Raw genomic sequence first — 23043 nt, 5'->3', positions numbered from 1 at the left:
GAAGCAAGTTCATTTTTCTGAGGTTGCATTGTATCGTTTTATTTACAAGAAAATACATCTTCATCTCTCAACATAAAGTGATTTTTGATCAGATGACCTTAATGTCGCTCAAGCTCTCTTGCTGTAAAGGCTTAAAATACACAGACTCCTACACATGTGTCATATGAGATCCCCAAAAGATGACCTGGGCTACTGTTACTGAAAATTATGTCTTTAACATAATTATGTAATAATTCCAAAGCGTAGTAATCCCTGGATTTAAGGAAGAATCAATGCATGCTGGTCTGTGGTACACAGCAGCCTAATACAAATCCCACAAAAGTACAACATCATTCTCAAACTTACATATAGTCATCCATCTGCTTTTGACAATGTTGAAAAGATTGAATCTGGCTGCCCTGTAGCCATGGAATAACATGAAAATGGCCTTTCCCATAATTCCAGTTCACATACCACGCTGTACAGCAGCTCTGAAATGTAACACCACATTGTGGCTCTTGTAAAATGAAACAGCATGCACTATTAACACAATTATAAAACGACAAGCTGTTAACAAAGAAGAAACTTGTATGATCCAGCTTCATACATAATCTCTCACTTACATTCAGTCTCTTAATAAACGATGGGGTGAGAAAGGCTGGGAGGGGGTTGGTGGGGGGTATGGGGGGGTTGCACTAGCAAGTAACAGTTCAGTAAGCCACTGCAGAGGCCTGCTGTGTCGTGGGGTTGGAAGAAATGATGAGGTCTCATTCACAAGCCAAAAATTCAATGCAGAGAAATGTTCATAGTCAGACCAGGACCAAGGCAACCACAAACACTGTAGCTGCTTTAACTTTTTTGGCCACTTGGGGGCAGCAGAAACATGCTTTGACCACTACACTGTCAGATTATTGCCTTCTCTGTGTTGCTAGTTGCCAGCAGGTGAATTTTACGTCCAGCTGATACCAATGTTCACTATCCTGTCCCCTATCATGCGTTTTCATCAATGAATAACTCCACTCAACAGTAAATGACTGGGTTTAGCCTCAGTTTTGCAGGATGATTGGAAGAAAATGATGCAAAAAAACCCCCCCAAATAAATAAAAATCTGACAAAAGAAGAAGAAGACACCTCATCATTTCTTCTCCTGTCTATTCAAGATGAAATACTGGATTTATCGTCTCACTATGCCTGTGAAAATAGCAGGCACTTCTTTGAGCCGACCTCCTTGTTCCAGTTTTACTCGGCAGACTCTTGTGTCATTCAGCGGATCGTGCGCCTTCCTGTCAACAGAGTCCAAATGAACAAAACGATCGTGTTTCGGGTCAGAAACGTATGCCATCTTGCCGTTTTTGCAAGGCTGTGGTGATGCCCGTGATGCTCTCCCTTACATACCAGAAGAAAACAGTCTCTTTAATAGAGAGAACATCCCAGATAGGACCTTTAGACATTAAAGAAAAGAAGTGACTCAAATCTTCAAAATCCGTTTTTGCTTTCCAGTCACATTTCTTTGGGGTTTTGGGGGGGGTTGTCCCACAGAAACCTGGCAGCTCTCACCCTGAGCAGAGCAGCGCTGCATCTAAATGCTCTGAAGTTCTTTTCTTAAACTGTCCCCCAAAAGCCAAGAGGGGAGGTTTCATTGCTGGCATGTAAGCATGGTAGGGACGCAGCTGGGGCTCAGGCAAATCCTGGCATGCAAACCCAACAATATACATTAAAGGTTCCATAAAAGATTAGATAATGCCTGCTTGCTTATATGCCTAAACTTAGACGTCATTTAGCCATTTTTGTCTGAGGATTCTAAGAAGTCCTTGTGTAGACGGAAATACAGCAGTGCACTTGTTGATGATGTACCTGATTGTCCATGCTCTGAGGCTCTGAACACACATATGGTGGAATGTTAACAAAACAGAGGCGTTTTAACAATATAGTGGTATCGTAATCAGTGAGATGGCTTGGTATCATTAGATTGTGCTAGTTAGTCAGGCATGGAACTGGCACTGTTTGAGGCTTATATCCAGCACAGTGTGACAGTTTCACAGAGAAGTCCAGTGTTTCTCCTGTTTTAATTAACATAATGTGTCACAAATAAAAAATACATTTACAGATTTTCTGCCACACAGTTAAAACATGAGGGAGGCTCATATCGAACATGACCAAAGTTTCAAATATGTGCAAACAATCCCTGTCATCCAAAAGCTCTGATTTCAGACACTTCTATTTATCTATATGAGCCAAAGGAACGCAAGGTGGGTGTTACCTTTTCCAGAATGACGATATCATTATAGAGTAATCTCAGGCACTAAAGCCCCACCCACCTGCTGTTCAGGCTTGCTTATGAGGGGCAGCCAATCAGAGTAAAGTTGGCTCAAAGGTCGGGTGGCCTTTCAGAGAAAGACGCTTGAACAGCTTTTCAGGTTGAAAAAAATGATTATTTTGAACTGTGAATCATGCAAAGCTACGCTAGAATAAAAATATTATTAGAACATTAGAATAACCGTAATTGGTCCCCTTTAACTCAGCCCAATCTGAAAAGCAAAGGCAGTCCTGTTTGCAGCTGGTGAACCATATCAAACAGGAGCATTCCAGGTTCGAACCGTGTAAAGAGAGTACATTTATAAAAGCAGTTGTAATCGCAAGTTACCGTCACCACGCAGGAGCGCGGAATTCCCAACTTTTTTAAGAAAGGAAAAAAAAAAACATTTTAACAGTATCACAACTTTCCATCTTTGTTACCAGCAACTTCACGTGTAAAAACAACCTATTATCTATTATAACTTAATAATTTTAAACAGCTGTAACGTGGAGCATATTCTGGAACATGGTAGAGTATTTAAATACACAAAGTCATCCTTTCATTGCTTGGCAAATATGAATGCTGTCTACGGTGTATGAAACAACTTGCCTCAAACACACATTGTCAAAACGCCAAATCATGAACTATCTACTATCGACAATGACTAACGTGCATCTCTCCAGCAGATTTCCAGAGCCTTACATGGTCACTACTAATTACTGTTATTGTTTTTCCTCTAATTTGATATCCTTTTGTGTGTTTGTGTGTGTGTGTGTGTGCACTCATCTGCTAAAAAAACCCTCTCCGAGCAGGATGAGCTTGCCCTTCCTCACTGGACCTCTTTATCTCATTGTATTTGTTCAATAAACCAGAAACTTAGAGTTCTGGAGTCAGACCTGCGTCACTAATCGTTCTAATAATAGAGTCGGCATCTGAGCCCATTCCAGTGGTTCATGGACGTGCAACCTAACAAAGCTAACGTGAGGTATAAGGAAACAGATTGTACTGTGGCTCTGCAAAAAAAAAAGTTAAAATTACATTCGGGAAAACGAAAATCTGCTGCTAAACTGGAATACTGCTTTGGACATCAAAGTGGCTCTAACCTTTAAAAGGTTTTCCAGCTAAATAGCAGCTCCCAGAGCCACCGTGACATGCACACCTCTGAAAGCAGAGTAAAGTGCTACAAAACAAACAAATTCATCGTCTTGGTTAATTTGGGTGTATCAGTCACGCCACTTTGAGCAGTGGAAGCAAACAGCGTGCATTACAAGCAGCAGGAATACTTGCGAATGCACTTCACTCTCCCCCGCCTCTCAGACTGGAGCAGGGCAAAGGAGAGGGTGAAAAGACGGAGGGGGGAGAGAAGGGAGAGCTCAGAGGCAAAGCTGCCATTAAGAGCTCCCCTGCTTTACCGAGAGGCTCAGGGCAAAAGAAAAAAAAGGGAAAAAAAATTTGTACTAACAAACTGATTTCTTTGCCTTTTCATTGCCTCGCACCTCCTCCACCACCCCCAGCTTCTTCTTTTCTCCTCGTCTCAATCCTCCTTTACCCCCTCGGATCTCTTCTCACACCTCCCCCCTCACTCCTCAGCTGTTTTTAGGACAGAGTCGTCTCCGAGGATCTTGCAGAGCTCGTTGAGGCGATTCTGCATCTCGGGAATGCCGGCCAGCTGGGTCTCCAGCCGCTGCTTCTCCTCGGTGAGGGAGAGGCGCGTTGCCGTGTCCAGCTGCTCAAAGCGCCAGCCTCCTTCCCCGTCAAACTGCAGCAGGTGGGTGTGGTACTTCCTGGAGGTGGGGAAGAAGGATTAGAAACAAAGAAAAGATTTGCTCCCTACTACAACTCCCAACTACATTAGCATTTATGGACCAAAATATTCCCCCAGTGTGACGAGGCTTACCACAGGGAGGGTCTGTGTGTGATGGAGAGCAGGGAGATGCCGGCATCTTTGGCAGCCTGGAAAATCTTTCCTTCCACGTCAATGCTCACAGCGCTGGTGCACTCATCCAACAAGGCATATTTAGGCCTGACAGAGGCAGAGAAATGGTTTTAAGTTGGTGCTATGCATCCACTCCATGCAATCGGATTGGTTATGCTATACACCCATAAACAAGATCCAACTGTTACAGCAGATGAACTATAGTTTTAAAGGGGCAACTTCTAGAGTAGCTTAGCATGATTCCAAGTTCAAAGTAAGCCTATGTTATCTCGTACTAGGCTTCAATGGAGCTCATTTTATCCTCTGAACCAAGCTGTCTTAGCTTCTTTCTTTAGGGCAGCTTTCCTGTGATTGGCTGCCATTTGAAAACACATGATTTGCAAACAAGAGGGTGTGGCCTCTGAACTCCCAGCCATAGCTGTGTGCCTGTGATAGTCATAATAAAGTCCTCTCTATTAGTCTAAAAGCAAAAGCAAAAAAACAAAACAAAAAACCATCTAAAACCTGCAGTTTGGCTCACAGGCATTACCTGCATATATACTGATCTCATTATTTGGCCACATTCATTATGAGCATTCACCATTTATAGAGTTGTGCAAATATGTAAACGTTGAAAAAACACACTTTAGTTTACTCTTCAGCATTCAATTTCTTAACAGTAATTCCTTCTGTGAAAACAGCCAATGGGCTACACGCTAAGAAATGTTAACCCACAGGCTTTTTCTCCTTACCTGTGGTAGAACATGCGGGCCATACCCATCCTCTGCTTCTCACCTCCTGACAACACATCCTTCCAGTCCAGCTCAGCATCCCAGCCTGAATAAAAAAGGAGGTAATGCAGAGTAAGCAAGTGTTTTTAAGTGTTCTTTTTTTTGGTAATGAACCTCTGAACTAAAAGATTATCACCAGGGGGCAGGATTTAACTGTTTTTAGCCTTGACCATGAGAGGAAATAATATGTTCGTAAACACTTGTGTAGATCACTCACTGCACCATCTTGTAGTACAAGTTGGTATAACATGAAAGCACAGCCAGACCCTAATTCAGCATCAGCTGTTATCCCTTCAGCACCATACAGAGCTGCAAAAAAGTATTTGCCTGATTGCTTATTTTTGTATATTTGTCACACTTACACGTCTCAAACCACCATCGCACAAATTTTGATACTATACAAAGATAGAGTAAATACAAAATGCAGTTTTTAAATGATGATGTCATCTATTAAGGGAAAACAGCTATCCAAACTAACCATCCTGGGCCACCCTTGTCAGCAGGGCTGCAATCAAGTGTTGCGATGATTCAGTTCAATTCAGTTGAATTCAATGTAATTTATACAGCGTCAAATCACAACAACAGTCGCCTCAAGGCGCTTTATATTGTAAGGTAGACCCTACAATAATACACACAGAGACAAACCCAAACATCATATGACCCCTTATGAGCAAGCACTTTGGCGACAGTGGGAAGGAAAAACTCCCTTTTAACAGGAAGAAACTTCTGGCAGAACCAGGCTCAGGGAGGGGCGGGGCCATCTGCTGCGACCGGTTGGGCTGAGAGAAGGAAGACAGGATAAAAGACATGCTGTGGAAGAGAGCAAGCGATTAATAACAAGTGCAGAGATTCGGTGCAGAGAGGTCTATTAACACATAGTGAGTGAGAAAGGTAACTGAAGAAGAAATACTCAATGCATCATGGGAATCCCCCAGCAGCCTACACCTATTGCAGCATAACTAAGGGAGGATTCAAGGTCACTTGGTCCAGCCCAACTATATGCTTTAGCAAAAAAGGAAGGTTTTAAGCCAAATCTTAAAAGTAGAGATAGATGACTGGCAATGACTCTTTCACAACGCTGTGGAGGAATTCTGTTGCACTTTTCTTCACAGAATTGATCGTGACATGATGTGTTGCTTTCGAGATCTTTTAGCCCACTTCACTTCATGTCCTATTTAAGTGATTTCTAGATTTAACACGTTTGGCATTATTGTGGGTGTGACTGGTGAAATTATAAGCAGCTTTCCAAAAAATGTGTCTAATCACATTTAATTTATGATTTAACCAACGGTCCCCAACCCTCAACTCAAGTGTTCTACAGTCTCTATATTTCAAAATGAGATTACAATAGAAGAAAGGGAAGTGTAGATACTTTATAACAGCAGTCCCCAACCCTTGGGCCACGAACCGGTACCAGGCCGTGAGTCGTTTGGTACCGGGCCGCGAGAGTTGAGGCTCCAGTGGCGTGTCCAGCGGGGTGGCCTGGGGGGGCACAGGCCACCCCCCCAACCAGACTGGCCACCCCAGGTGCCACCCCGAAGCTAAAACAATAAAATTTAATGAAATATCAAATGTACGATTATGGTTTCACAGTGAAGCTCAGATATCCGAGGGTAAGTGAATGCAGCACCGGCGTCTGCACTATGCGCATCATGTTAGCAAAGGTAGGAGAGCCAAGCACGAAAGACGGCACCGCAGAAAACATTTTTTCAGCGAAAGATTAACACGTTAACATAGCTGGACTAGCCATCGGACGTTTGCATGGTGGGCTGATGACTTATTTATTTTTTTTGTAACGGCATGAACAATGAGAAGTGGTGGATTGGCCAGATGCTGGCCGATGTGTAAAAATAACTCAGTTGTTTGGTGGTGGCTATGGCGGGGCTTCCACAGAGGCAACAGGTGGATGAGGGAAGGTGAGGCAGGAGGAGAGACCCGAGGCAGCCGCCGGTCCAAGTGTCAGGTGTCAGGTGAACTGAACTTCAGGTAAGAAGTTATGACCTGCAGTCTATCTGGGTCAGATATAAACCAAGTTTAGGTGGAGTTTATTTTCATTGTGCTGACTTTTTACAGTCAGTTACAATACCTCATACTGCGTGAGCTAGCATGAGGAGTTTCTATACAGCTGTTCGGTTGCTATGATGTTACTGATAGTGAACTTTATTTTATTCATAAGATTAGTTAGTAGAGCTGCCAACAGTTCCTTAAAAAATGGAATGGTCCCTCATTCAGAGAAAATATTACGCGTTTCATATTGCCTCTTCTTCTCTCATCCTCTCACCCTCCCTCTCCTGTTGCTACTTTAATCATGAAACTGATCAATGATCAGCTGATCGGCTTTTCTCTCTTGTTTATTTATCGCCCACTTTGCGCCATGAAACAGGAAACCAGCGGATGTCGCGGTAAACAACAGCAGCACGTTTAAGCTTGATCAGCTGTTGTTAGAATTTATTTAATATTAATTTCTAGTATCAGCTGATGTTTGCTGGAGCCACAGCTGTAAAGCTGCTGGTCATGATGTCGGTTTGGTTATGTGATGAGAGGGAAACATGAAGATGAAACCAGGAGATGTCCTTACTGGATCATCAGAGCTGTGATGGAGAAACAGGTTTACCTTTTAGGTGACATGAATGAGTTGAAGTTATGAACTGTTTCTGAGAGACAAATAACACCAGGATCCTTTTCTAAGTAGCTGACAGCTGGTAACTGTGCAGGGGCGGGTCTAGCAAAGTGTTGCCAGGGGGGCAGGTAGGGCATTAACAGGGAGAGGGGGGCACAAGGAAATACTTTCTTATTCTCATTTAAAATGTCTCACTTTTATTAAATAATTATCTGAATCTTGCGAACAAAGTTTTTATCTGACATCAAATGTATAGAAATCATACATATGCCAAAAAGACTACATCACTGTCACAACAGCATTTGTTTTCATTCAAAGGCTTTATGGCTTTAATACCTGGTGGGCCGGTCTGTAGTCAAAATGCCCAATTTTTTGTCCCAGTCCAGCCCTGCAGGTTAATACTGGCAGTGTCACCATGCCAGCTGACTGTATTTCATCATCAGCCAGTGTTCTTTATCAATATTACCAAAGTTTACCATAAGGCAGCATAGAAAGTATTTACTTGCTTTCAGGTTTTATTCAAATGTTAGTCTTTTCATTTGTTTCCCCACTTTTTTCCTGTTTCAAAATCAAACACCAGTTTGTGAGAAGATTATCTTCTTTTTTTTAAACAGGCATTGGTTTTGCATTGGCATTGGCTAATTTGCCAATTGTATGTTAAAAATGTTCGTATTTTAATATTCAAAAATGTTTTTGCCCAAAACATGTGCACTACATGTCAGTAAAAATACTATGCAAATATTGATGTCCTTGAATGCTGAGTAAACACTGACTGATTGTATCTCTTGTACTTTATCAACGCAGTATCTAAAAACTTTGCACCGTAGTGGTTAAAATCTCATTCTAATAAGAGTTAAAAGCGCATTCGGTTATTAGGTTTATAGTGTTATTGAATTATGGTTAAGGGTTGGTAGAATTGTTTTTAACATTATCTGCCACCCTTCTCCAAATCTGTGCCCCTACCTGGCCCCCCCAACAAAAATTTTCTAGACACGCCACTGTGAGGCTCGGGTGTGAAATTTAGGGTGTGTTTTAAATTTCGGGTGTGTTTTCAGGGTTTTTATCGTTAACTCAGTTTCCCTGGGTCTTTTCCTGTGTTGTAGTTTTGTGTCTTATTTTGAAAGAAATATTTATGTGTTACCATAGCGACCAGAGAGCATTAAGGGGCAGAGAGGAGGATGTTACTCTCAATGTTGTTAGCACATTTCAGGAGGACACTGCTAATAAAGTTACACAATTACACAGTGAATTCAGATTATTATTATATTCATAAAAATAACAGTTTTCATCTTGGTCGTATCATTTTATTTTGTTGTATTTATCCACAACACCTTAAAGGCTGGTCCGTGAAAATATTGTCTGACATTAAACCGGTCCGTGGCGCAAAAAAGGCTGGGGACCGCTGATTTAACTTACCTGCCCACCTTTTCAAATAAGGCCAGGTAGGTTAGGATAGCTTTAAACATAAAAAATAAACAAAATCATTTGAAAACTGCATTTTGTATTACATTGTTGCGCTCTACACAGATGTTTTAGAGAAGCAGTAATAGCACTTTTTCAAAGTCTGCTGATAGCTTTAAAAAAGCAACCACAGGAATTTACAACAAGCACATTTTAAGGTGGTGTTAGTTGGATATTGTGGGATTATATATGATGACAGGAAATATTTTTTCTCCTTTGTTATATGAAACATGGAGAAGGCACTTAGAGTTTGATGCCACACAAAAACTAATGAGTAAAATCCATGAAAATGAAAACTGCAATACATGACTTCACATTAAATACTAGACTAAACTGTAAAGAGTTAAAGAGAAGACAAAGACTGTGTAACGGACTAATCATCATATCCTCTTTGGTTATATTGCATGTCTTTGTGAGCCCATAATAATGTGACTGCATACACGTGGGCTAATTACCATGAGTAATGCAAACCTTTCTAAACTGTTTCACAGTGCAACTATTCACGCATTAAACCTTCTTGCGGCGCTAAGCTTGGTACAGTAGTTGGTTCACAACAGTGTAACCATTTGTTCTGCAGGAGGGAGAGAACGGCTGCCAATTTGTCACACACTCAAGTTTAGGAAACGCGCGCTCAAGCTCCTGGCTGATGCACACAATGTGTTTGATCTCAAACACCAGCAAACCTTTTCTTCACAATTAAAGGTTTATAATTAAATGCTTAGGGAGTTTTTTCTTCCCATTGTTGCCAAGTGCTTGCTCACAAGGGGTCATCTGATTGTTGGGGGTTTCTCTGTTTTATTGTAGGGTCTTTAACTTACAATATAAAGTACCTTGTGCTGTGATTTAGTGACAAGGTTCCTTTAGCTCAGTAGTTGATTTTAATTTAGTATGTTGAGTTTTTTTTTCTTATCTGGTGATTGTGTGTCTTTTGATTTATGTGGTGAACTGCTGCTCTTTCATGGATAAATAAAAATAAAAGCTGTCTTACCTCCCTCTCTGTTGACAATGTGATTGAGGTTGACTATGGCTAAGATGACCTCTAGGTCCTTGTCACTCATCCCTCTGGCAGCCATGTCCTCCACCGAGTCTGGGTAGATCACCTGGTCCCGCAGTGAACCTAATGACATGTACGGCCTGGGGAAACATAAATGCACATAAGTTGTATCCGTTATGAGCACTAAAGCTCACAAATTGTGTGACAAAAGCATTTTTAGACACTTAAAGAGGAGGAGCTGAAAGAAAAAGATGTCTGTTTTATAGATAGTGTGTTGGATTCTGTTACAGCTGCCAGCTGGCCATCTCATCCTATGTATAAAATATTTACCGCACTGCAGGAGGGAGTCAGCTATGGGTACGATTACATTTGAAGGTTTGGGTAAGACTGCTTCCCACATGGGCGGCAGATCCTTGGTTTGAATCTCGACTGGTTGGACCATTACCTGCCTGTGCTCTCTGTTACCCTCACTCTCTCCTGTCAGAGTTGCTATATTTATTTCACTGTCTCGCTCTAAAATCAACATAAAAATGACAAAAATGTTATCATGATAACAGCTGCTGCTCCAACTGTTGCAGCTCTTGCTATATAGCAATAAAGGAGAGAGGTTACGCATAATGGATAATTACCAAACAACTATAATAATATTTAATTTGATAATATTTATCATATCTAATCATTCTGCAGAGCTAGTATTTTAAACTTAATCTGGACAGTAAATATTTGACTCTGTCCACAGCTCTGGTTTCTCTCTCAGCTGCACAGACACACTCAGGTCCTGTTACAATGGATTAGATTACTGTTACGGTTCACTGGTACAATGATCAAACCCTGCACTTGTTTTGTCTGCCGTGGGCCCTGCGATTATTGAGAGTGTGCATTTGTGCGTATACCTCTGAGGGATGTAGAACATATGCTGAGGGGAGGGTTTGTGTAGCCGGCCGCCGTAGACAGGCCACAAGCCGCCGAGGATCCTGAACAGAGAGCTTTTTCCACAACCATTAGGCCCTGTGATCAGTAGGTGCATGCTCTCTTCCACCTGAACGGGAGAGACAATTTATTAATTCTCCTGAAGCAGAGCGGGCTGTCAGTGTAAAAAGCAGGAGTGGTGTTAAACTGTTACACACAGAAAATATGGGCTCAAATTGTGGTCATAAATATTTTGTATTTGTAAATCAGTTTTGTACTTGTAAATCAGGATTTGTATGAGTAAAAAGAATTTGTGTGTGTAAAAAAGATTTGTATGTATATCCAAAAAATACGGGTGAAACTCTGCACTCAAGTTTCAACTTACAAATACGAATTTTAACCGTATTTTTCTTCCTTTCAGCTGATTGGTCAATGTCATGTCAATCACAAATGTAACTATCCAATCAGAGAACAGATGGGTTTGGCTGTCGGAGGGGCACTTTTTTGAACTGTCCCTGAAAAGTGGTTTTGTATATTGAACACAACTTAAAAAAAAAAATAAAAATCCAGATGAAAATATATAGAATTTGCAAAATATTATCTTGCACCTGTCAAAAATTTGTATTTAATATCATATTGATATAATAAATGAAATTATTTATTAAGTATCTTTAGATTTCAGTAAATTGTGGCTAATAAAAGTAAAAAAGCCTGATTAATTAATTAATCAAGGCTAAAGTTCTACATATTTAAGGGCTTGGGCACTTGCGCTACAGGCGCTAGCTAGCTTCTCAAGCGTCACCTTAGCTAATTAAAGTCACTGAGCTCTCATAATAAGGCTTATGTGGTTAGTTTCACTAACAGACTGTTTAAGAAGCGCTCTTTTTTTGGTGAATGAAATTCTAGTATTACTTCATTCATATGTAAGTACTAATTTGTAAGTATGGTATATGGCTACAGCTTACTAGCCAAACTAGCTTGTGTTAGCTGATAACTTGGCACGCCCCAATCTCGCATAAATACGCTGATTCTGGCTCAAGATTAAAAATGTAGTGATGTCTATAAGGCAAATCCTTTGAAACATTAGGCCACAGCACACATTACTACTCTATCATTAGTTTTTATAGCTTTAATCCTTTTGCTAAAGTGGTTAACCATGGTTTCCATGGCGAGAAACCAAATATAGAGCCTCATTCATAAACGATGGGTAAAAACGTTTCACACACAAATTTATGATTCTTATTTTCTCTATTTTCATGCACGACTATGCATTTGAAAAAATATTACACACCACTCTTATTGCTACTTATACTACTGCTAATTATTATTATTTAATTTTGGTCAATATTTACAGCTTTACAAAACGACATTGGCTAAAAATGTTTAGAATTAGAATACAAAATTTAATAATATGATATTAATTTACGTGTTACAATGCAAATTAATAATTGAAAATATGTAGACTTTAAACACACTTTAACAGGGTTATCTTATCATATGGGTCACTCTAAGTTTCATATGAACCTAAATGTCAAAATGTTCCTTTTTTCTTTTACTTGCCACAGTGAGTGTCTCAAGTTAAATGATATTCATCACCCCCATTATTTCAGCCAGCTCTTCATCCTCAGACACTATTACCCATCCTGCTTTTTTGCCTTAGTGAGCATGCTCTTCACCTGTATGCAGCTTGCTGTATGCAGATTACATGCAGTGATCTGTCCCATAAATCTTGCAGTAGTTTTGCATGTGCACTTGTTTTTTCGTGCAGGGTAAGAACTAAAAAAAAGAACTTAAAAGAAAAAGATCTTCAGTTCTTCAAAAAACTGCCATTTAAAGTTTGTGTATGATATTTATATTGAAGCTGACATTTTTAAGCACAGCATCAGCGTCTTTTTCCGTTATCAGCTCAATGTCAGCGGCGTACTCTTGTGTAACGACCTCAGGCCAACATGTATAATTGGAGCCTGGTGCAGTCTGCACAGAGGTCTGTTTGCCTGTGGTGTTTGAAAGAGATAAGCTATTCTTATTCATTTGTAATAATTACAAAAGCTGATTCTTTTGATGTCTCAAAAAGCATTTTTATCAAAAACATCATGTCAGTGTTTCCTATTGTTGCCTCCTAACAAAAGAAGTCAGCAGGTCAGAACTGGAATAAGAGACACGTTTTGTCTGGTATCAAATTATCAGCGATGAAATCATGCTAACTCAATTATCCACATACAAGAAACAGATGAAAGGATCAGCAGACCCTCAGCCACTTTTGAGTGAAAAAAACAGAACCTGTGCTGAATGGATGAGCAGATCTTTGCAGCAGATTCACATCTATGATATGAGCGTTATGCATTATACCCTGCATCCAAATAAAACTGGAACGTCTGATCTGTGATTTCCACCACCATGAAATCCTCATGAGGTGAATATAGTAGTGAAAATCCAGAGGGGAGCAACAAGTTGACACCCAAAGGATGTATCTGCTTTCTAATGAGACCCTGGGCCATTGTTTTTAAATGCTAATAAATTCTACACGGACCAAAATCCTCAGGAGTGAAGTCAGAGGGGCCTGAACTATCAGTTAAAGTAGAGCTCAGAAGGAAAAAAAGATCAGCCACCTTGAAGTTTAGGCAAGATACTACAACGTCTCCGTTTGGTGTGATAATCGGGACGTTCTCACACACGATGCCCTTGTCCACATCAATCACTTCGCCTGCAGAAACACAGAAACAGAGAAAAAGGATCAGGAACTACAGTGATTGTGTATTAGAGTAACTGATTGGACTCTGTGTCTTTACCACTTCACTTATTCATTAGCTTAGCATTACCCTCCAACATAAGATGCTTTCTATTAGAGTGTATCCAACCTTTGGCCATTTAGTTTATTGATTTCTTATAATGTAAGCTGATCTGTAAGCTGGCCCAGATAAGGTTTGTGCAATTCATAAAATCTGGTCAAACATTATAAATTAGCAGCAAAACTTGAGCCTGAAGTTAGCATGTAAGACAAATTCTGTTATTGATTTCAGTGAGGCAACTGCCGAAGCTATAGGCTATAACTCATTGCTGATTGTTGCTAATTTGGACAACAGAATGGATCGAATAATTGTTGGCAGACAGATGTTGTTGGGGAGTGAACTGAGCGTTTACCATTGACTATGTTTTGACCTGAACCAAATCAAAGCTTACTCTGGGCTTCAGGTAGCAGAAGTGGTAAAAGCAACAGAGGTTGTTGTGATGGCAACCTCTTCCTCTTCTGGTTTTTTTTTTTTTTGTACAGACAAAGAGGTGTTGTGTGTACACTGCTAGCTACCCTTTATTTCCAGCGGTCCGTCTATGTGCATCTCAGGCTTGCTCTTCTTCTCCGTCGTCGTTGTGGCTGACACAGAAGAGCGCTTGTAAATGCCCTTCTGGACATCCTCGAATACGACAAACATGTTGTGGACCCTCGCAGTGTAGCCTGCCAGCTCCGTGACCTGTCCCAACAAACACACACGGGTCAGTCCATCTCTGGTAGATGTTAGTGTCACCACCATTGTGATAAAGATCACGATCATGGTGATGTGCCTGATAAAAATGTGACCCCATGAGTGCAGGACTTGGAACATTGATCCTAAGCTAGGTTTCATTTTAACTTCGGCTGCTGCATCTGCAATAGCCATAAAGTACATTCAGTGCCCCCGTTAACAGGAAGCTGTTCCTCCTCAATATCTCCTGGTGCTTGCTTATATTAAATAATTAAGGTTTTTATATGTTCTGATGAAGGCCACAAGGGTATAACATTAACATGTCTGCTGGCATGGCCAAAACAAATTGGCAAAATGAAGATCTGTCAATACATTTCCCTAAAGTTTGTGTCAGTAGACAAGCAGACTTAGAAAAAGGTTTTGAATCTGTGTAAAATATAAAAACAGAAAAACAGAATGAAATCATGTACAAATTGCATAAACCTGTATTTTACTCACAAAACCCCCCCCAGAAAACATATCAAATGTTTGAGACTACTCATTCGCTAAAGCTGGAGTGGATACTCATTCAAAATGAAACTTTTCTGCAGTCAGGGGAATCTAAATCTGACTAAAGACAGGGACCATCTGGAGTGTTATCAGTGCTCAGTTTAAAAGCCTCTCTGATGATATGAGGGTGTTTTAGTGCCTGTGGAATTGGCAGCGTGCACATCTGAACAGGCACTATAAATGTTGAAAGCTATATCCAGGTTTTAGAGAAACATTTTCTCCCATCGAGATGACGTCTTTTTCAGGCAAGACCTTGCACATTTCAGCAAGACAATACTAAAGCACATAAAATATCTTTCAGAATCTGGAGGCTGAACTTTTTATCAGATGACAAAGACCCAGAACTGTTGAGCAGCTAGAATCATATGAGACAAGAAAGGGACAACATCCCTCTGCCTGAAGTCCAGCAGCCGCTCTCGTCAGTTCCCAGACTTTTACCGACAGTTGTTAAAAGAAGAGGCTGTACCACACATACCACACAGTGGTAAACATAACTTCTTTGTGAGGCATTGCTGCCATCAAATTCAAAATAAGCTCATATTTTCTTAAACTGCTACATTTTCTCAGTTTGTGTTTTGATGTTTTTTGTTTCCCATATGCAATTTTGAAACGAATTAAAATGACAGATTTATAAGATTCAAAAATCATTGCATTTTGTTTTTACTCACATCTTACAAGGCGTAGCAACTTTTCCTTACTGTTTGTGTGTGCTTTTGGATTAGATATATCATATATTTGCTTTTCCTCTTGTGGTTCTTTGCACCGTGATAATAGGCACGCACGCAGATTCCCCGCATAGCTCAAAAGAAAAAAAACAAACAAACCCTACTTCCACTTCCAATGTTCAATTTTTATCCAGACCACATCTCACTGAGATCATAATTTCACTTCACTTAACCAGCTCTAAATGTCATCCTTAAATAATTACTACTTATTCTGTATTTTCACCTTGTATTCATCTACCTCTTCCTGGATTTTTGTAAACATGATCATAAAATTAGTAAAATAATACATTTACTAATGTCCCACCGGGAGGAGGCCCCGGGGCAGACCCAGGACACGCTGGAGAGATTATATCTCTCGGCTGGCCTGGGAACGCCTTGGTGTTCCCCCGGATAAGCTGGAGGAGGTGGCTGGGGAGAGGGAGGTCTGGGCCTCTTTGCTTAGGCTGCTGCCCCTGCGACCCGGCCTCGGATAAAGCGGATGAGGATGGATGGATGGAATACATTTACTGCTGAGGCAACAGAGGAAAGGAGCCAAATGTGTTTACAGGCACCTGGAGAGTGTTTCTTTTCGCTTTCTGTGGTGCACCCTGCAGCGAGACAATGCCGGCTGTTGACACAGCTTGATTATTTTAAACATCGAGCACCATTTCTGAGAATTCATGGACACCGTGCGGGGCAGCGGACCAGCTCAAACTCATTCAACCAGTTATATTTCTACTCGTGTGCTGGTTAGCCCAGTGGCTGCCAAAGTTCAACAGCATAGCAATATATATTAGGGGTGCTACAATACACAAAATTCACGGTTCAGTTCGGTTCGATACTTTGGTGTCACGGTTCGATATTTTTTCGATACAAAAAATGTTCTTGCCTTTTTAATTTGTCATTTATTAAAATTATAAATATATATTTTAACTCAAAAGTACAGTTTTTAAATTTAATGTTGCTGAAACAACAAAGTAATAAATAAATAAATCTATCTGATCGAGAAATCACTCATCTTTGGAAAAGAGAGTTTATTACAGAGAAATGGCTCTTTCCAAAATAAAAGCTATACTATATGCTTCTTGGGTATACTCTCAGCAGCATATTAAACCTATCAGGTCCCCATAAGGAGAATCATGTGCTAACAGCTGTCTAAATGACCCCGGTAAAGTTTGTAGCATGCCTGGTTGTTGTTTTTGTCTGCTTCCACTTGTCTTTGCACTAGGATGATGTCGGCGTAAATGTGCAGTCATATTCGTTGTGTTCCCACTAGTGCTGTCAGCGTTAATCTGAAATGACGTTAACGCCACAACATGGCTAATCTCCGTTAACGAGCTACGGCGGATCGCCCCGTACGTGGGGCTGGACAGCGTCAACACGTTAACGAACAACTGCGCTAACGCAGTAGTTCACACCAATGTAATTGAGCATTGCGTGGCACATCCGACATACTGTTTTACTTTAGTCCATGACACGCTTACCTTCAGGGTCATGCTTCACATGAAAACCAAAATAGTTCCAAAGGCCAGATCTGAATGAGGGTGGGGGAGGTTCAGTTTGCCATGTTGCAAGGAGATTAGCTTCTGTCTTGCTAGCATGCGCTGCGCTCACTGGATCTGCGCTCGACAGTGCAGCCTAGGCGGAGTAGTCGAACGCAGATCCACTGAGCGCTCAACAGACAGCCTCGTCAGAAGAAAAGTTGATAAAATAAATTTAAAATTTTGTATTGTTCGATACATATGCTACCGAACCAAAAGCACTGTATCGAACGGTTCAATATCAATACGAGTATCGTTGCACCCCTAATATATATGCAGCTTCAGTTTATTTTATTATGAGCCTCATTAACAGCACCAAAAAACCCACTGGGAAAAAGAACCACAGCCCTGCATAATGACATCTGACATTTCAACATAAGTATAGCAATGATTACAAAACACACACATTTGTGTTCTTTATAGTCTGCCTTTGTTCAAAATCCCTGATGAAAACATGCTGTTTGACTCATTTTTGTCTTAGTAATTAGTTCAACTTTTGCATGATATATCACCCAAATGTTAGTCCGGTTGAATTTTTCTTGCTTTTGCTAAAATAAAGTGACCTCCTAAAGCCGGGAACACGCTGTAATAATGCAAAATCCGTTTTGTACAAAACAATTGGACATCTTATGCAAGAGAGATCCTTTTGATATGGCTGTATATAAGTAAACAATACGTAAGTAATCAGTTTAAATATTTAACCAGCCTAGACATTCATGCAGCATTGCAATATTTGTCCTGAATTCACAAAAAAAACATACCGGGGCAAATTAAATACCACTAAAACCATCACATCCACTATTCTGGTTTAGAATCAAGCAAACCTGAGCTTTTCTTTGCTTGAGCTTTTTAAACGTGATGAAATTTTCAAATACTGGAGTCAGCATATGTGCAAGTAACCCCTGTGTGTTTCTTTTTTTGAAATCTTGGGTTTCTATGATGTCAGTGAGAGGGGATGTCCCTAATATGGTCATCTCAGAAGAGGGGCAATCACATGAAAATGCCCCCCTCCAGTATAAGTTAATAAGGATTATTTTGAATTGTGACTCACATGAAGCTAATCTAGCAGCAGAATAGATCCCTTTAACTAACACCCAGCTGCAGATTAAATGAGACCTGACTGCCCACTCGTAAACACGGCCCTGTTCTGAAGACCAGACAAGGCAGGTGCTGTAATCTGGTGCTTGCTGGGTTTTTTGGTGTGCTCAGCAGGTGTATTAACAAATACAGCCGCTTCATCCTTTCTGATTGGCCTAAAAAGAGTTCAAGTAAATGCTGTTGATCTTCCAGCTCTGCAGAAGTGCAGAGCTGAAAGATCAACAGATGGAGGATTATTTGCAGCTAAGCTGAGCTCCGAGAGAAGGAGCTCTCAAAACACACACACAAGCGCTGGGTTTCACTGACCCGAGAGTGATGGTGGATTCACTCTTCAGGAAGTGAGGCCTATTTAAGCCCTCTGTGTTCAGTTCTGTTCCCATAATAGAATTCCAAGCAGTGTAACACATACAGCATCAGAGCACCAACCTGACCCAGTTCTGTTTTTTACTTAGTCACTGGATCATGTGCTGATAGAACAGGGTGCCAATTTTAATGTACACGAGTGAACTACTGTGTTGTGTGTGAGGTTGGTAGATATTTATGTGCTTTTCACATAAAAATAAAAAACAAAACGGGGACTTTTAGTCTTACCTTGTTATTGTGGAACAAAGAACAAAAACAACAGCAAAGCTTTTTAAGATGAGTAACAAACTAGGTAGGACTTGTCATGGGCCAATCTGACTGCACACACACACACTCCTCCATATTAAATAGGCAGAGTGTGTGGAGGCGTGAGCTGGGCACGCTGCCTCAGGAATGTGCTCCATCCCTGCTGTCTGTCAAACTGCACACACACACACACACATCTCTTGGCCTTGCACGCAGGGGCACGCCGCAATGCATCTCAAGCCACGTGCGCACACGTGCTCAAAACAGAAGTGCATGCAGGCTTAAACTCGTATCCCCCGGGAACGTGTTTTTCACAATAAAATGATAATCATGGTGTGAAGAAGGTGGCATGATGGGAAATTCTTTAGCACGGGTGAAACAGTTAAGGAAGCTCACAGCCAACCGCAAGCACATCGAACCAGTTTCATTTCCTCCTCTTTGACGCTGTTTCGGGCTGCTGAACCGTCGCTGACAGTCAAGTTACTCGCTGACAGGCATGAGATAAACCCGCCAGATCTTTGCTCAAATATTCCACATTTTTATAAAGGGAATTATCAAAAAGCCTGGGATAGTACACGCCAACACACAGGGTGGCACGTGATCAAAAGTGCAGCAGTACTAATGAGCTGCAGTGCAACACAGCTTCAGCACAAATGTGCTGCAACCAAATCCTCTTATGGATTTCAAAATGTAGCCTGAGAGAGAGAGAGAATGAACTGGTCTTGCAATTTCTTTCTTTCTTTCTTTCTTTCTTTTTGGATTAAAGTGCAATGAAAGATCAGGGATTTGGCTATCAATGAACAAGGTCTTTCATTCAGCTTTTTTTTCTCTTGTTTTTCCTTTTTCATGCTGCGTGGTGAGTTTTGCAAGAAGAAGAAGGAGAGAGATGGACATAAATCAATCCGACATTCTTGATGTCCACTCGTCCATGTACACATGGGCCACCGGAACGACCCACCGATGCTCAAACCTGGCCGGTTTATTTCTTCAAGAAGACATTTTTACTGACATCTGAGCCAAAAAACTGCAAAGTTGTGACACTCTGTACAGTCTTGGGTACTTCCTACTGTTCAGACGGACAATTAAACCTAAAAAGCTGCCAGATATGTTGTGAAAGAACAAAATGCTGAATCATTATAAGTTTAAATAAGCGCAAAAGACCTTTTCTTGTATGAAACTTCTGCTGCACTGCAATTGACTCTCAAACACATCATTTGCAGGATATAACACGTATTCAAAAGGCAACATTCATAAATTTCCATCTTAAACAGCGAAAATCTGTTATTAACAGATTAATCACTTCTTCATACAGTCTCTAACTTATCCAAAAATAATGAAAAATCTGTAATTTAATGCCTTAAAAGGGAAGCATTCCACATGTTGCTTTTCTGGACTCTACTAGAGCCGCTTTGCATGATTCACTTCATGCACAGGATGAAAGAAGTCCCCTCTCCCTTTAACCCAGCTTGTCTTCTGATTGGCTGGCCTTTGCAAACAGCAGGTCTGGACAGGAGGTTGGACTCACAGCCAGAGCTGTGTGCCTCAGATGACTAGATTATTAACATCAGAGTTGCTGCAACTTTCAGAATGGACGAGTATGAAATGCAGGTGTGCATGAGAGATCAGTGTAAGATGTGGGCCTGTGAGTCTCAGTTATGAAGTTTTCTGATTGAAAATGACAGCAAAGTTGTGTTAAATTCAGCATACTACGGTGCACCTCTTTGTAGGAGGACATGATCCTCTCGATGGCATCAGCTCCTGAGGCCAAGAGGTTACGTGCGGTGGTGAACGCCTCTGTTCTCTCGCTCACCATCACCTGGGTCTGACCGTCAGCTGTTTCTATAAGGGTGGAAAGACAGGCACAAGACATGGGACAGCGAGCAGAACAATTAACTTTGGGACCTCAAAAGACAAAACAGAGCTTTGTGTGTCAGCGGTGCGAAACATATTTTCACACTTTCACCTGGGAGCATAAGGATACGATGGAAAAAGGTTCATTAAATATCTGTAGGTACAGTGTAATAAGGGACTCGGTTACAGGCTTATTATTGATGCTGAGAGCTCATCAGGGAGGTGTGGGAGGCAGCTACTGTTTTCACACATGCTAATCAGCTCCCGCTGGTAGAGTAAGCAGTAACTACAGTTATTATAGTTGCACTTAAAAGGCTTAACAAGCACAAGACGCGTGCTAGGGTAACGCTACACCTAACCAACTCCCTACCGCTGTCAGCGAAGCCGGTGGCTGTGATGATGGGCACGGCCACCATGACGAGCCCGGCGCCGCTCCACACGTACTTCATGAGGAACTGCTCGATCATGATGTACCAGAGCCGTTTGGACAGGATCAGGTTCATCTGGTCTGCCAGAGCCCGGTAGCACTTCTGCAGCTGACACATCTCCACCTGCAGCGGGCGGTACATCAGAACATGAAGCAACACAGGCATTTCCCAAATCTCTGTGTGATCTGTGAAAAAGGCCGTGCAGTAGAATTTCTTCAAGATAATAGTAAAGTCTTTCACACTGATGCTCTTTCAGAATAAAAATAGCTTTAGTCAATAAAGTTAAAACTAACTCTGCTGCTAATCTTTGTGCCGGCTCTTATAGCATATTTGTGATCCTAACAGCCTCAAGCAGCAGTAGATGGAACATTGTTATGGATATGACCATTCATCTTAGCTGGCCATCCTCAAAGACCTACCTCTAAAGTTACCGCTTCACCCATAGTAATTACATTGGTGTCTACAGATTGTAAATGTGTTATGCATTTCACACGTAACGTGGCACATCCGGGCACAGACACTTCCTAATAAATAAACACAATGATCGTGTGGCTGCACATAACTCCCACACCGCTTCCATTCTGCAGCTAGCACTCACATGTCCACATCCGTCTCTGCATACCTTGTGTCCTCTGTAGAAAGCTATTTCCTCAGCATTAGCAATGATCCTAGAGTGCACATAGCGCAGGTAGCCCTTCCTGTGAGCCTCTTCGGCCACCAGCTTGCCAAATTTGGGCGAGCATGCACGCAGGACTTTAGCCGTGGCAAACACCACGAGCCCTGCCAGCAGGGTCGGACCGGAGGCGTTGGCCCCCCTGGACCTGGCGGTCTGAATCAACGTGTAGGAGGTCAGCATCACATCCAGTATAGGCTTGGTGAGGTTAGAATAGAGATGGGCCACGGACTGGGAGAACATCATCACGTCCTCGGTGAGAGACTGGTCCGGGTTGGCGAGCCTCCCGTCCATGTTGCTGACTTTGTAGTAGGTCTGATTGGTGAAGTAGGTCCGATAGGCATGGTTCACTAGCCGGGTGCGGAAGGCCAGAGCCAGTTTGCACTCCAGGTACCGGATGGCGCTGTTGACGAACGTGGCCGGGATTGCAATGAGGAGCCATTTGATCAGCTGGATGATGAAGCGTTTGGGTTTTTTCTCCACGATCGTTTTGACTATCTTGCCGTCCAAGCTGGCAACGTAAATAGAGAGAAACGTCCTAGATATCAGCGCCACCGAGTGCAAAGAGAGCAAAGCGAGCTCTCTGGAAACGAGCTTGGGAAAGAGGATTTTACCAAGTTCCAGGATCTGCATGAAAAACTCAGTATTTACCCCCGGGGATGGTTTCCTATCAATCACAGCATCCGTTTGAGTCTTTCCCGAGCAAGTGGAGCCGTTCTCCGCCTTTGAAGCCCGGTGATTGCTCCCAGGACCTTTGTTTTTGCAGAGCTGCTTGCAGATGATGGGGTACAGCGTTCTGACACCGTATGCAGCAGCCGCAAGAAACACGGCTCGCTTCGCCGCGGCCGTGCGGTCCCATCTCACTTTAGACGCCGCATCGAGGATGTTGGACATTTTTCAACCGTTAGTCGTCTCTGCAACCAGCCCTTACTACACCCATCCCCCAGACCTGACTCACCGCGTCGACATAAAGAGCGAGAGGATGGCCGGACTGATGTGAAGCGAGCCCGATACTTGTGCCGCTACATCCTGCTCCCCTTTTTTTTGCGCCAGCTACAAGCACTTCAAACTAGAACAAGTGCACTTCCGGTTATTGTTGCCAAATTAAAGGCGTTCCTACCTCCACCGTGTCTGTGTTAGCTTTTATTTTATAAAGAAAATCAGCCC

The 23043-nt window shown here is 41.8% G+C and overlaps 1 protein-coding gene across 1 annotated transcript; it reads right to left on the bottom strand.

Annotated features, from left to right (window-relative positions):
* Positions 1 to 661: 661 nt before the first annotated feature.
* Positions 662 to 22908, bottom strand: abcd2 (ATP-binding cassette, sub-family D (ALD), member 2). The gene is made up of 10 exons (XM_080885997.1): positions 21826 to 22908; positions 21146 to 21326; positions 20642 to 20763; positions 14270 to 14432; positions 13575 to 13669; positions 10950 to 11095; positions 10051 to 10196; positions 4943 to 5027; positions 4173 to 4298; positions 662 to 4059 (listed from the first exon to the last, which is right to left on the bottom strand). The coding sequence occupies exons 1-10, from the start codon at positions 22768 to 22770 to the stop codon at positions 3855 to 3857; spliced, it is 2214 nt and encodes a 737-aa protein (XP_080742123.1). The 5' UTR covers positions 22771 to 22908; the 3' UTR covers positions 662 to 3854.
* Between the last annotated feature and the right edge of the window lie 135 nt (positions 22909 to 23043).

This window comes from Rhamphochromis sp. 'chilingali' (assembly GCF_963969265.1).
Source record: "Rhamphochromis sp. 'chilingali' genome assembly, chromosome: 7".
Lineage (NCBI taxonomy): Eukaryota > Metazoa > Chordata > Actinopteri > Cichliformes > Cichlidae > Rhamphochromis > Rhamphochromis sp. 'chilingali'.
Note: the sequence above shows the minus strand (reverse complement) of the source record. Positions and strands in the feature narration are given on the sequence as shown.

Bases quoted from the DNA above. Each gene is read 5' to 3' on its own strand.
- abcd2 (XM_080885997.1), bottom strand. From the start codon at position 22,770: ATGTCCAACATCCTCGATGCGGCGTCTAAAGTGAGATGGGACCGCACG. The intron at 14,433-20,641 runs GTGCACCGTAGT...TTGTTGGGACAG, and splicing joins TCATGTCCTCCTACAAAGAG to GTCACGGAGCTGGCAGGCTA. The intron at 5,028-10,050 runs GTAAGACAGCTT...TTTTTTATTCAG, and splicing joins CATTGTCAACAGAGAGGGAG to GCTGGGATGCTGAGCTGGAC.